The 14654-nt window shown below is 37.0% G+C and overlaps 1 protein-coding gene across 17 annotated transcripts in view; it reads left to right on the forward strand.

Annotated features, from left to right (window-relative positions):
* C2CD5 (C2 calcium dependent domain containing 5) overlaps positions 1-14654 on the forward strand; it is a 64132-nt gene that overhangs the window by 1699 nt on the left and 47779 nt on the right. For 9 of the 17 annotated variants that reach the window (XM_080627860.1, XM_080627853.1, XM_080627863.1 and 6 more), the window contains exons 1-7: positions 113-318; positions 4335-4421; positions 6291-6462; positions 8749-8844; positions 9228-9383; positions 9809-10007; positions 12594-12745. In XM_080627860.1, coding sequence (XP_080483986.1) covers positions 229-318; positions 4335-4421; positions 6291-6462; positions 8749-8844; positions 9228-9383; positions 9809-10007; positions 12594-12745 — 952 coding nt within the window. In that variant the 5' untranslated portion in view covers positions 113-228. Of the gene's footprint in view, positions 1-112; positions 319-4334; positions 4422-6290; positions 6463-8748; positions 8845-9227; positions 9384-9808; positions 10008-11491; positions 11617-12593; positions 12746-14654 lie in introns of those variants that run through there. The other 8 variants (XM_080627864.1, XM_080627855.1, XM_080627856.1 and 5 more) reach the window with 4 other exon arrangements.

Consider the following 14654-nt stretch of genomic DNA (forward strand, 5'->3'; position numbering starts at 1 on the left):
GGAGCGCGTGCACCGCAGGCGTTTCTATCCCTAAGCAGTAGCGCCGGGAATGTGCAGGTCTTTACAGAACCGTTGCTGGCAGCGACGCATGCGCCCTCGCTGACCCGCCACTCCTCCCGCCCCCCCGCGCGGCGTTGTGCCGTGCTGTGCCGTGCCGCTCCATGGGACACGCGTTGCTGTTTTCTCCCTGTAGCCGGCGGGAGGCGGTGGCGGAGGAGCAGTGCGAAGATGCCGGGGAAGCTGAAGGTCAAGATCGTGGCGGGGCGCCATTTGCCCGTGATGGACCGCGCCAGTGACCTCACCGACGCCTTTGTGGAGGTTCGCGGGAGGGGAGGTGCACGATGCATCGGGGAGGGAGGGAAGGAGGGCTGGCAGGCACCTGCTGCGAGGCCCTGCCGCGGCGCCGCGGAGCCGGAGGGACACGGGACACATCCCCCGCCGTCCGGCTGCGCCTCAGTGACAGGTGCCGCCGCGGTCATGTACGGAACCGGCTGCGGCTCCCCTCAGCTGCTCCGCCCGGCCTTGGGCGCGTTTAGTGCCTCTGGCCTGGGCCCGGGAGCTGCCCTCTTGGCTGCAGCCTCCCCGGGCAGGGAGGGGAGAGCGCGGGCACGGCGGGGGGCATTCAGAGCCCCTGTCAGCGGGGATGTTGTGAAAGCAGTCTCTGGTTTATCCTTATTTTTAGCTGACAGGCATGTAGAATTCGAATGATGTTTTAGAAATAGGCCTGCTTGTTTTAAGTCTCTCCTGGCTGGAGGTTGTTAATAAATGGCTCTTATTGGTCTGGCAGCCAAATGGAATCCATTTTGGGATTTGATGGATGTGTGGCAAGCCGGATGAAGAATTAATAAAAACGTGTTTAAGGCATCTGTGTTTGTGAATATGTGTATGCAGAGTGGTTGTACAGGCTTTAGTCTTCGACCAGTATTCTTATTTTTTATTTAAAGTATTTGAAATGCTAAAATATTTTCGACTTGGATTTTTAAGCTGTGCCAGGGAGCATCTAGACTGGGCATTAGGACAAATTGCTTTGCTTGAAAGAGTGATCAGGTACTGAACAGGCTGCCCAGGTAAGTGATGGAATCACCATCCTTGGAAGTGCTCAAAAACCATGTAGATGAGGCCCTTAGTGACATGATTTAGTGGTGGACTTGGCAGGCCTGGAGTAACTGTTGGACTTGATGAAGGTCTTTTCCAACCTAGCTGGTTTTATGATTCTATGATTCAAAGTATTTAATATTGTCTGCTTGTTTAAATCACTTTATTGCACCAGAAGTATCCAACTCCAGCCTTCTTTACAATTATATAATTAACAGGCAATATATAGGGTATTTCTTAGGAAGGGATTGTAAAATAAGTTGACGTGAGCCTTCTCTTTTATGATGCATTATTTCCAATATGAATAACTTAGAACATTTCAGGAACATTCCATAGATTCAGAAATCATACAGAAAAAGCAAAGAGGTGTTTAAAAATGGAATGCATGTTTCTACCCCAAATTATAATTGAGGTTGATACAACACTGGAATTAAGGGAGGAAGACAGAATGTTGTTCTAGAACTGTATAAATTGGAAAGTCTGATATTAATATCAAAATAGATTTTGGGTATGTAAGCCCTGATTTTTGTTTGGCACTTAAAAATTTGGTTGACATTAGACACTAAACACATTGCTTAGTGGGACATTAAATCGCCAATAAAGTGAAAATGCTTTTGGCATGCTTTTCAGTGAAGCTGAAATAGTACACAGTTCCGTTTTACTACAGGAATGACAGTTATTTAACTTCATATTTTAGTGTTCGGTTTCAAATGTTTCATCAGTCAGTTTTTCATTTATAAGGACTTCTCTTTAATTTCAAATTTGATGAATAGCCTGCGACAGCCGACACACATGCTACTTGTGAAAACGGGAAATAGGAAATGCAGCTCTGTAGTGAGTTTCGTTTGGCCTGTTTTTTTGCTGTGAAGGAGAAACAGCTCTCTTGTTTTGCTGGCCATTTGTTCCCAACCCTCCTCCATCTGTGCCAACCCTACTGTCTTGGGTGTGTGGCAGGACAGATTGCAAAATTCATCTAGTTAAAAGACTAGCTTAGCATAAAAGGAAATAGGACTCTTCAGAAAGATCAGTTTGCTTAGCTGGGTTAATGTGCAGTTTCATGAGTGTCTTGGCACAAATAAGGCTAAAGAAATATGTAGGTGGGGCCTTGCTGTTAGGACTGTTACTTAGGAAGACTGGGAATTGCCCCATTGACATTCATCTAAATTGAGCTTGAAGCTATTGTTTTATTTTTCTGTGTAAGGTTGATGAAACCATTTACAAAGTGTTTTAAATAAAAATGAAAAGCAGAAGTAATGTTAAGGTACTAGTTAATTACTAGCCATTAACATTAATCTAGAATTACAAAAGAAAATAGGAGAAGGCTGGAGCTCTTACTTGGCTCAAGTTTATGCACAACTTGGACTTTGCCAGCATGTGTGATCCAGAGCAAAGTAGCACAATTTCTTCTGTAATTGTGCTTCTAAATTTGTACTGCAGACAGCAGTATAGTGCTTGATTATCTCTACTGGCTTTAATGAACTAGCTTGACTACTGGAGAACTGCCTGGGGCTCCAAGGAAACTAATTTACTCCCTAGATAACGTGTAAAAATAGGTTGGGTGGAGCTCTGGGCTGTTCCATCTTGGCAGCTTCTGGTACATAAGGTAGCTCATTTAAAACTAGTGTCAGTATTACTTTATTATACTGCTTTGTGTGAATACGTGTTCTGAGTGGCAGTGCTGTTTTTTGTACACATATAGGCTGCAGCCACCTTTTTACAGCTAGGTGATTTTTTTACACTAAGGTTGCTTGGTCTCATGTTTTCATACCACTCTGGCTTTTAACTTTAAAACTTACTTTGAAGTAACTTTTTTGAAAAGCATTACTGTTCATTAAATCAAGTAGGACCCACGGTTTTTTTATTTCTTTGGTCATAAATGCTGTACAGAGTTCTGTTGACTGAGGTATGTACAGTTATATATACATAGCTCAGTGTGAACTCATAATCCAATCTTGTGGTGCTTAAGTACAACCAGCTTAATTAAGAAGCCTAAAGCATGTGCAGAATCTCTCTGGAGTCGGGATATGCACCTGTGCAAAATAATCACCCTATTACTGAAAGGTATGAATTGTTAATTTAATAATTTCTTGAGCAAAAGTGTTTAAAAAATTGCCATACCTTTTTCAGAAGTTAAGCCTAAATTTAGTCTCCAAAATCTATTTAGACTTTAAAAAGAAAACAATATTCAAAATCCTCAGCTGTCTTTAACTTCAGCATTTCTTTTATATCAGCACACTCATTCTTTTCTTAAGAATTTTGAATGAATTAAATCCCCTAACTTTGGGTATTTGTAAGCATTATCAGATACTTGGTATGAAGTACTAATTAATTTGAGAAGCAACATTCAGAGATCTACAAGTGTTTGTGAGTGGTTTGGAGTAAGAGCTTCAGTGAAATAAAGTTGCCTTGGGCAGCATTGTTTCTTGTATGAAGCACCACAGAAATTGTTTCACTTTTTAAAAACAAAACAAACAAAAAACCCCCAAAACAAATGGGGTTGTCTTGAAATACACCAATGTGGAGATTCCTGATATAGGTTATTATGTGCATTAATCAATAGAATTATGAAGAATATTTAATCTTCAGTAACGGATGGTTACAGGGATATAGAGAGAGGTATGTATATATCCTTTTTGCCCATATGCTTTCTGTAATTTTTTATATTTTAAGAAAAGAATAAAATCTGATAAGGTTCCCCCTTGCTGCTCTGAATTTAGTGGTATGTGTCCAGCATATCAAGATTGCAGTTAATGGCGATGGTTTCAGTTATTTTCTGGTGTGCATCTAGGGAGATTTCTTAAATTTCAGAAATAAATTTACCAATGTTACCATTCTTATTTCTGTATTTCTTTCATAAATTGTCAATAAAGTTGATTTAGAAACCCTAGAGAGAACAGTAGTGAGACATAAGCTTTTAATATTCAGATAGAATACTTTTGCTTACATGTTTTCTAAACAGAAGCCAAGGAGATTATACAAATGACTTTGAATAGAAGTGATGTTTCTACTTATCAAGTGATTAAGAAGGAAAAAAAATTAATATTGGGAGAGAGATATATGAGAAGTGTTGTTGTTACATGGAAAGTTACTGATGTATGTGAATTGATTAAAAAAGCTGATCTCACTGAAAAGAATTTGTTGATATTGAAATAATGTATTTGAAATTATTTGCATGTGTAGAATTGATGAGTTTCTAAATTTATTAGTATTTGTTAATAATTGAATGCTTGTATTTTTAGGTAAAATTTGGAAATACAACATTTAAGACAGATGTTTATCCCAAATCACTTAATCCTCAGTGGAATTCTGAGTGGTTCAAATTTGAAGTAAGTATTTTTTAAGAGTTTGTGTCTATATACACACTCTGGTTTAGATGCCCTTAATGAAATAATTTCATTTCAGGTAGAAAATGAGTTTGAGAGGTGAAGTGTTTTTTGTTTAAATACACATGAAGCCTTTTCAGCAAACCTATCTACAGTGAGAGCTTGTTTGCTAAAGGTGTCTCTTTGGCTTTTCAGAGCTGTTTGTAAAGATAAAAGCTTGCCAGATTGGATCCACCTCAGATGTTATTCTGGGTAATATTAAAAAAGACAAGGCAGAGGTGAAAGTAGGGGGAAAATAGCATGAAGAATCAGGCTTTCGGATATCAGTATGCTTGTATTTTTTTTAAAGGGGTAATTTTAGTAAGGAAAGTTAATTGGTATTTAAAATGTCACCATGGGTTGCAAAAATAATGCACTTGACAGAGAAGAAAACAGATAATTCCTATGAGAAAATTACAAAATAAAGAGCTTGGACAACAATTGTTGGACATTTCATTTTCCCATTTCCTTATGTAATAATGAGAGCACTCAGTATTGTCCTGTAATTGCTTCTTTATGTTTTCCAGGGTATAATTCATTAATGCTCTTTGACATTATGCCCTGAACAACTGTTCACGTATTCTTTTTTTTTAATTATTTTTTCCTTCAGTTTTTAATAACAGAAAAGATATTTGGAATAAATTAATTGTTAAAAAAATTGAATTAATCGTTCTGTCATTTTCAGCATAAACATGGTTGAAACTATGTACATGTACTAAGTGATGTAATAGCTGGTAATGTTAAAAACATTTTTGAGCAAATATAAAATATTAGGTTAGGCAGATTATTATTCAATACAATGCTTAAGAGCATCTCTTAATCAGCAATCCATCTTGACTAAAAAGGTAGTAAAAAGGTGGGTTTCTTTTTTTTTCTTCTTTTTATCTTTCAGTGCCTGGGGTCATCTTTTCGGGGGAGAGGAAAGAGCTGATCTGTCTGGAGGGTTAACTCTGTTCATAGGAAAAGAAGTTTTTTTGGCAATAACAGAAGTCTAAAAATTCTTTTTGCATGAAAAACTGATTTGAGAGAGAAAAGAGCCAAACAGCAACAATGGGGGAAGGAAAAAAGAGTTCCACATTTTAAAGAGTGGAAAACCACTGGATCTTTAAGACATTGTATGTGTGTGTGCGTGTGTGTGTGCGCGCGTGTGTATGTGTGTGCAGTTTGATCCTTTTGCAAGGCCATAGTGCTGTAAACACTTACATGAGTCATCCCATTGCACCTGGCAAACCTGAGTCATGGGTTGTGACGTTCAGCACAGAAAGCTGTAGAATTTCTATCTTTGTATATCCTAAAAAACAGTTGAAGTGTCTGCAGGTAGATTGTTGCATTTATTTAGTAAAGTGCATGTCTGAAATGACTAGATTTTAACAGCTGGTTGTATAAAATGTCCTCTTTTAAGCTGCTGAGCAGTTTGGGATGGTGAGAACACCAGTAATCATAACTTCAGAGTATAACAGTCTTCTGAGATGCTTTATCTTAAGTTTTCCTTTTTTTCTAAATGAGAAGTGTGCGTACTTTTTTGGTGATGAGTAAACAATCTAGGGAATGCGACTTAAAACAAATTACGTGCAATTTTACAATGTGTAATTACTGTAATCTTGCTTTTCTGTTCTCCCAGTGGTAACTGTGGCTTCAGGATCTCACTATTCCGTGAAGGGTAAAATCAAAATAAGTGAATGTGTTGTTTAGATACAGGAAATCAAAACTACAGATCTGTCTGGATCACGTCACTGTACATAACTAACCCTCTTTTTTTTGCATTTGTTTTTCAACAGTGTTTCCCTGCATTTTTTAAAAATTCTGAGGTTCCATGTTAATATTTGTTTCTAGGTAGATGATGAAGAGCTACAAGATGAGCCTCTCCAGATCACAGTTCTTGATCATGATACCTACAGTGCTAATGATGCCATTGGCAAAGTGTACATAGATATTGATCCTTTGCTCTACAGTGAAGCAGCTACAGTTATTTCAGGATGGTTTCCAATCTATGATACTATTCATGGTAAGACTTGCTAATTTGGAAGTAAAACAATATTGAGATGTAATCTGCTTCTTGCGATCTTCATTTATGTAAGCTGCCTTCAGAAATTTGTAATAATTTTAGCCTTGGGAGCTGCAAAGCTACTTTTCTGGTGGTTTTTTCACTTATTTCTGGCATGAGAAAATTTCTGGCATGGTAGTTCATACCAGTGCTTGGAAGAACATAATCCATAGAACTTGGGAGAAGTGGAAAAAATCTTCACGTGGTATTTAAAATAGTTACTGCAAAATTGAGATTAAATAAAAAATAATCCAAACATACTTTTCCAATTGCTGTGTGTTTACTAAAAGAATATACTCTTGCTGAAGGCTCTTGGGGTGTGCCTTCCTGAGATGGGAGATAAACTCCACTTGAGATGGAGGGACAGGACGTGACATATCTTCAGCATGAAGTACAGGATGAAATACCTTTTCCCTGCAGAAATTACTCTCAGTGCTAGGTAGATTTCATCAGAATATCTTGAAGTATGAGAACATGAAGTTAGTGATATTTTTGCCTTTGATTTTTATGAAACACAACTTTTGTTCCAGAAAGTCAAGGCCGGTTTACAGCAATTAGCTTGCTACTTGAATACCTTATTGCAAAACATCTGTGTCATTGCCATTACCACCTTTGTTCATTATCCATTTTATATAGACCTAACAATGTTAAGAGCTAATTATAAATCGTTGTTGGAACATAATTAATGGTATTTACTAGATGATCATCATGACTGATGCGAACTATTTTTTATGTTTAAAACAGTTATATTGGAAGAGGTTGGTTTTTTTGAGAAATATACGTTTATTTTTCTTATCCTTTTATTCCGTTCACATTTTACTATTATACATTTCTGTTTGACGTTATATTAAGTGAACACCCTTCTTAGGATGTGTACAACTTGTATCACTGAGAGAATTAGATTTCTCTATATTTTTCTAGATCTGTTAGTATTTCACAGTTGTTTTCTATTTAAGTAAAATCAGAATTCTTGTGTTTTCATGCTCATACCAGTAGATTCTAACTATCTTTATCCTTGTCAGACAGTAACTGATTCTTCCTTTAAAAAAAAAAAGTTTATAAATTTTTGTTAGTTTTTTTTCTGTGCACTTCAACATGATTGTCTATGAAAATACATCAACCCAAGGCACTTCCTGTTACAGCAACTGAAAGCTTCTTTCTATTGGAATTTTCGAAGATAGATCTAGTTAACTTTATTGTACTAATGTCAGAGTCAATATACAAATGTAATGCTTTTGTTTGAGTGTCATATACTTACATGGTAAAGACTTCTGAAGGCACTAGAGATCAGACTCATCAAGAAATTTAGTCCTCAATATGTCAGAACCTGTAATATGTGAAATGATTGTGTTACTGGGTGGGGAAAAAGAAGAAAAAGCTCAGAATAAGAATGTAGAAAAATCAAGAAGGAATTGCTGTGTGTTTAGAAAATATTCCATTAGTGAGGTTTAATTGTGGGCAAAAATTAAGCTTTATCTAAAAAGTCTGTAATACCTTATTTTTTGCATAATTCTTCTCATAGTCAAAGTATTTTGCAAACATATACTGTCCCACTTTGTGGTTCTAGAAAGAACCATGCATGTTCTCATTGGATTGAATTTCAGAGAGTAGCTTCGCTGCAGTTTTGAAAGCATTTCAGGGAGAAAATGTAAAAGCTTTTTGGTGTTGGTGAGAGCTTTGTGATGTGGACAGACTCCAGCTTTAAAGCAACTATACTCAAGGGTAATACTTCCAACCTTTTGTGCTAGGATATCTTGGGGTGGTCACAGTTCTTATACTGATTTATTCCCATCCTGCATTGATGGTACAGGTCATAGAAGCAGGAAGACTGTACAGGAGCATCGCACACTGTAGCAGAGGCCACTGCAGTATCGGGAGGCTGGTGGCTTCTCTTTTCCCAATCTTATTTTCTCTCTGAAGTCCTGTTCAGTGCAGCATGTATTTGAGGGCTGTTGCTTGCCCAGCTGCAGCCTCAAAGGCTTGGCAGAACTAAACACATCCTCTGACGCAGCATCACTGAAGCAGATCTGAGAGGCAAGGAAATACCTTCCTGCTCCTCTGGTCCAGGTTAGAAGTGACACATGAACTACCAGTTGAGCTGAATGGTTCTAGCAGGGTTGTAGTACCTTCTTTGCAGAACTCACTGTTAATAGTGCATTAATTACTGATAATAGGTATTAATTAATGAGACTAGTTTTATATTAGTTTCTGATACAGCTTCTAATTTTTCATGGTTTTTATTGACAGGTATACGTGGGGAGATCAGTGTGGTGGTGAAAGTAGATCTCTTCAATGATTTAAACAGATTTAGGCAGTCATCCTGTGGAGTCAAGTTTTTTTGCAGTAAGTAGAGGAAAAGGTATTGTCGAAAAGAAAACTTTCCTCTGCCTGTCCTTCCCTCCATCACCTTTTCTTTTTTTCACTGTTCTGTCAGTTTCCCTTCTTTTACCAGCTCATAGCATAAGCCCAGTGGAGATTACGTTGAAGCCAGTAGCAAATGCAGAAAATTGTTTCATTTGCTTAAATTTTTTAAATAAATATTTTCTGTCTGTATTTTAAAACAATGTAAATATCCCCCTTGAGTATGTCCACATTTTAACAGAAAATTGGGTACATTAATTTCTGGACTTGTTAGCATCACTCGTGTAATTTTATGTTTTTCTTGGAATTCTTGGCTCACAGACTTATGCCTTACATTTTTTACATATTTTTTTTTTTTTTAACAGCTACATCTATTCCTAAGTGTTACAGAGCAGTAATAATTCATGGATTTGTGGAAGAGCTTGTAGTTAATGAAGACCCAGAATACCAGTGGATAGACCGAATTCGTACACCAAGGGCATCAAATGAGGCTAGACAAAGACTTATTTCACTCATGTCAGGTATTAAACATGTAGGCTGTAATGGTTATTGCTACTTTTAAACATATTCGCTATTTAAATATGTGACTTAAGACAATATTGCATATTATTTTTAGTATTAATTATGTTTATTATTTTAGTTCACAGTATGTTCTGTTTCTGAAGGTTCTGTTGTCCTAAGTGATGGCCATTGTGCCTGACTTTTCCCCCTGAACTTCCCCTGTTTAAGTTTAAACCCATTACCCTTTGTCCTGTCGATACAGTCCATGATGAAGAGTCCTTCTCCAGCATCCTTGTAGGTGCCTTTCAGATATTGGAAGGCTGCTCTTCTCCAGCCTGAACACAGCTTCTCTTCTCCAGCCTAAAAAGCCCCAATTTTCTCAGCCTGTCTTCATGTGCGAGGTGCTCCAGCCACAATTATGAACTAATTATGTTTTGTTTTGTAGGTGAATTGCAAAGGAAGATTGGCTTGAAAGTGCTTGAGATGAGAGGAAATGCTGTTGTTGGTTATTTGCAGTGTTTTGATTTGGAGGGAGAGTCTGGTCTAGTAGTACGAGCCATAGGAACAGCCTGCACGTTGGATAAACTAAGTAACCCATCAGCATTTTTACCGGCATGTAACTCCCCATCCAAAGAAATGAAGGAGTAAGTATGAATTAATATTTTGTAGGGAAACAAGTTTCATCTCTCTTCTTTTCATACTCATTCAATTTTACATAACTGGTGTGATTTCTTTTTTTCTTTTTCTTCCCAGAATTGATTTTTCTTTTGTAGTTTTATATGTCTGCAACAAAGTTTATATCGCACAATTTTGAAGTGTTTTAGGTTGGATTACTTAAGTTATTTCCTTAGAAGCTGGAGTGGTAATCCTTACTTAATACGACTTTTTTGAATTTATATAGCAATGGTATTACATATCCTTGGGTTGTGATCCACCAATTTCCAAACTAATAATTAGTTCTGCTTTGACTGTGTTTGTACAGTAAACGTGGGGGCTTCTTATGACATAACTTCTGTTCAAGATTTTCCAAGTTCAGTCCAATCAGGTTTATATGTTTATGCTGAGCATATAAGAAAAGATAAATTTTGAATTCAGACAGTTCTGTCAGTGACTTAGTGAATGACCCTGAAGTAGTCTTGTCTTTTTCTGTGTGCTTTGCTTTTTACTGTTGCAAAACAAGTAGGGCTGTTGCAAAACAGATCTAGTTAAATAGTGTACTTGCAGAGAAAACTTCATGATGAGAGACAGAATTTTTTCATCTTTCCGATACCTAGTGCAGCACCAAGCACAGTTTGAATTTTTAAATGTGCATGCAAATGAATAGAAAAATACTTGCAGTCATCTGTAAATTGTTACTACTTTGTTGTTTGGATAAATTAGTTAATTTCTGTTTGGTAGAGCGATCCAATTTCTGTAAAGAAAAAGCAGCACCAGAAAGTATACTGCTTACACTATGATTCCGGAGGTATTAATTGAAGTATCCATTTTCATGAACTGTTGTGTCATTGCAGTAGTGATTAGGCATTTTTGTCATGCAGGCATCAGTATGCTCTCACTTGGCAAAATTACTGGTTTCTCTTTCAAATCATAGCTTGTTTAACTTAATTTTAAAAGTTTATCATCAAAAGAGCTTCTGGATACAATGCAGCATAAAATAACAATGGTGATTAAAAAAGAAAAGGTGGGCCTGGTAACTACCAATTTAAAAAGCATTCATAAATAAATCAGTAGCTTTCACCCTGGAGCAAAATATGCTAATGCCACCCCCCAGATAATCCATGTTCAGCTTGGTGGTGGATATTGTAAGAATCCCTCAGTCCAAAAAAATGGAAGTGTTTCTCAAAACCAGCAAAATCAACTAATGCTTCTTATTCTTGGCTTTACTAACTTGATGCCCTGTTGCCAGAGAATCAATTGCACATTCACAAGCTAGTGCTTAAGCTGTTCCTTTTTCTCTTTTTATTTCATCTGGACTCTTGCATGCTAGGAATTTAAATTTACTTAGAGTCTGCTTACAATAAGACATCTCCTCTAGCTAAACTTCCCTGGAATCATTTATAACATAACTTTGCAACCTGTTTGTATGTATTGTTTTCTTTTCTTCCACCTTGGCTGCAAATTCTCTCAGGTCTCCGCTGGTTCATCCGCCAAGCCATGGATGCCGTTCGACTCACAACAGCCCAATTCACACTGCTACTGGCTCACGACTTACTCAGAACTTCTCTGTGTCTGTTCCCACTCTCATCTACACTGGTACGAGACTGCTCAGACTCAAGAGCTGGGGAGAGACAGGCCACAGGCAAAGTGGTCGCAAAGTGCAGGCAGGCAGGGAGTGTAGGCAGGTACCACCCATATTTTCTTCCTCATTTTCTCATGGAGGCACCTTCTGTTGTCAGTGAAGAACTACTCTGTGCAGCTGCTGAAACAAGGCAATAGATCCTTGCAAATGCATTGGAGTCTCTTCCACAAAGCCACACTCTTCATTTCTTTTAACAGGCTTACTTCCTAAGAAATGAAGTAAACCAAGTTGATATATCCGGGAAACATTCATGATATTGGAGGAAATCATATTTTGATTGGAGTTCATGATTGCTTTCAGGCATAATTCAGATACAGTATTTAGGTTTTGAAATAGTAATAGGAAGGGTATGTGCCATTTGTGGAAGAGATGGTTTTAGAGAGCAGGTAAGTCAATCTGTGCATAAGTGAACTGTTTGTCAATGTAGTTGCTCCCATGAAGACTCTCCTCTTTTCTCTGTTTTTAGCTGTGGCATGCTGCTGATGCTATAGGATAAGGAAACATTTTATTTTTTTTTCCCTTAAAATGCATATGTGTGTATATACATAAATGTATAAATATGTATAAACACAAATATAATTTTAAATCATTTTTTCTTTATTAAACTAACTCAGCATTGTGTATTTGACCAGATTTTTAAGCCATAAACTGTTTTTAGGTTTTTTTTTTTTGCATATATATATTTTATTTTTTTGTCGCATCTCATGCCTTTCATTTGGCATAATTGTTTCATTGTAGATTATCAGCATCTAAATGTAGAATGCTGAATGGGTAAACCAGCATTTCTTTGCCTCTGGCCTCATCCCCAGTCTCGCACCTCAGGAATAGCTGCTGGCCCTGCCCCAGTCCCATCCTGGTGTTGGATCATGCTGCTGTCAGCCAGGTCCTTTGGCACAGGATTACTGAATATGTTTCCACCTTCTTCTGGCAGGATTCCCTTCAATGAAGATCCCAATCCCAATACTCATTCATCAGGACCCTCCACCCCTCTGAAAAACCAAACCTATTCCTTTTCACCTTCCAAGTCCTACAGTCGACAGTCCTCTTCTTCTGACACAGATTTGAGTTTGACACCCAAAACTGGTAAGGCGCTTCCACCCACTTTTTGTTTAATTTGTGTTTCTCTTTTTATATTTCCATTCAACCCCTTTTTGCTTTTTGGCATTTAAATTATCAAAATGATGTGGAAATTGGAGACTTCAGATAGCATACCTCAAGCTTGAAAGGATTTCTGTAGGGTTAAAATTTAAATCCTGCCTATATTTCCACTACTCTGAATAACATTAAAATGTCATTTGTAACACAACTGCATTCAAATAAAAATTAAAAATCTGGGAGCACTAAGGGATTCCTTAGTAATCACCTTTTTCATATTTCCTCCATTTCATATTACAAATCATGGAAGTACATTTCTCACCACAGTATGTTAAGGACAGTAGTACTAAAACTATGTAGTCTTCAAGCCAAATGCATTGTGCTATAAGTATATTGGATACATTTATCTGTGATTTTTAACTCCTTTTTACAAGTGCAATACTTGGAATGTAGCAGTTGCTGTCTTCTTATTCTCCTTGGTATATGGAAATGGCTTTCCATACACACTATACATCTTGAAATTAACTTAAATTATATTGCAGCCATCCTCAAACCCCATTTTTCTTTCTCCATTGGTCTATCATAATTTCTTCAACTTATTCTTTCTTCCCTACTTATTTTTTAGTTTGTGGTTAGAATCATGCCAGTAATAATGTCAGCACAACTCAAAGAATTATTGTCTGTTTATTTTCCGTTCTGTGTCCAGTGCCTGGAGTTCTGCTACCGTAGGGCAAAATATTTTGCAGAATTGTTCATAAAAGTTTTGTTGCTTTTTAAATGATGTTTTAAATTGTGGTATTTGAAGCTTAGAACATTCTTGTCTCCATCTAATTAGAGGAGTTTTAAGCATATTAAAGTAGTTGATTCAGCTTTACATGAGCACCCCTTTCAAGAATTTTTCCAAGTAGATAAATAAAATGTTGCATTCAAATGCAGCTATATTAAATATTTTACCAATTTCCCCCCCCCCAGACACCTGTTTTAAAATGTTCCCAGTTGGAAAGCTGCCTTTCTTAGTACCGTCTTCTCTGTCATGTATTCAAAAAAAAACTCAAACAAAAGCACTTTTTTTTTTGATTGTTTTTCAGATGATCCGAGGTGGTCACTTGTATAAAGGACCCTACAAATATAAGTGGGTTCTTATTACATAGGAGAACCATAAATTCATGTGTTTGGCTTACTGAATATTTAAAAACTGGCTTCTTTTGATCAGTTTTTCCCTTGTAAGGATCATGTCGTATAAAGAATTTAAATGTAACATAGGTGGTCATCTTTATAGCTATAAATGTTCTGAATTTGTGGAGGTGGCAGCTCACTGTGCATTTGTCAAGTTTTTAAAGCAGCAACCTTATTATCGTTCCTGCGCTGTTACATAGGTGGATGCTGCCCTTGGCCTTTTCATCTTGAGTCAGTTCTTTCAGAACTGAAACAGATTGTGTAATTTGTACCTCTTATTTTTAGGGATTTTTCAAGTATATAAGGATTTTTTTTTTTTTAGCTATCTTTTTAGCATTAAAGCTAACAGTAGCTACATATTTTTGCTTGCTAGCACTGTCATTTTAGCAGCTTTTAACTATGCTACTGAAACTTGTCTTAAGAGGATTTGCTGGTTGCATTTAAAAATTCTGTATCTTGGTGTGACATACTATATTGTAAATCTTAGTAGCTTAAAAAGACAGTATGTCTTGAGTCGTTTCGTTTACCTTTTACCAAAAATTCGGTGATGTGCAGAAGATAATTCCATAACATACTAAAATCAATATGTTGTTTTTTAACAATTCAGTGTATGTGTTTGGGCCTCTGTTTTAATTTCCTAAGACTGTTGCTAAGTTAGAGTATTTCAGTATGAAAGTTGGTGATATAAGTGTTTAAAAAACATAATAAATGCAAGCATGTC

The sequence above is a fragment of the Psittacula echo genome (genome assembly GCF_963264785.1).
Source record: "Psittacula echo genome assembly, chromosome: 1".
Classification (NCBI taxonomy): Eukaryota; Metazoa; Chordata; class Aves; order Psittaciformes; family Psittacidae; genus Psittacula; species Psittacula echo.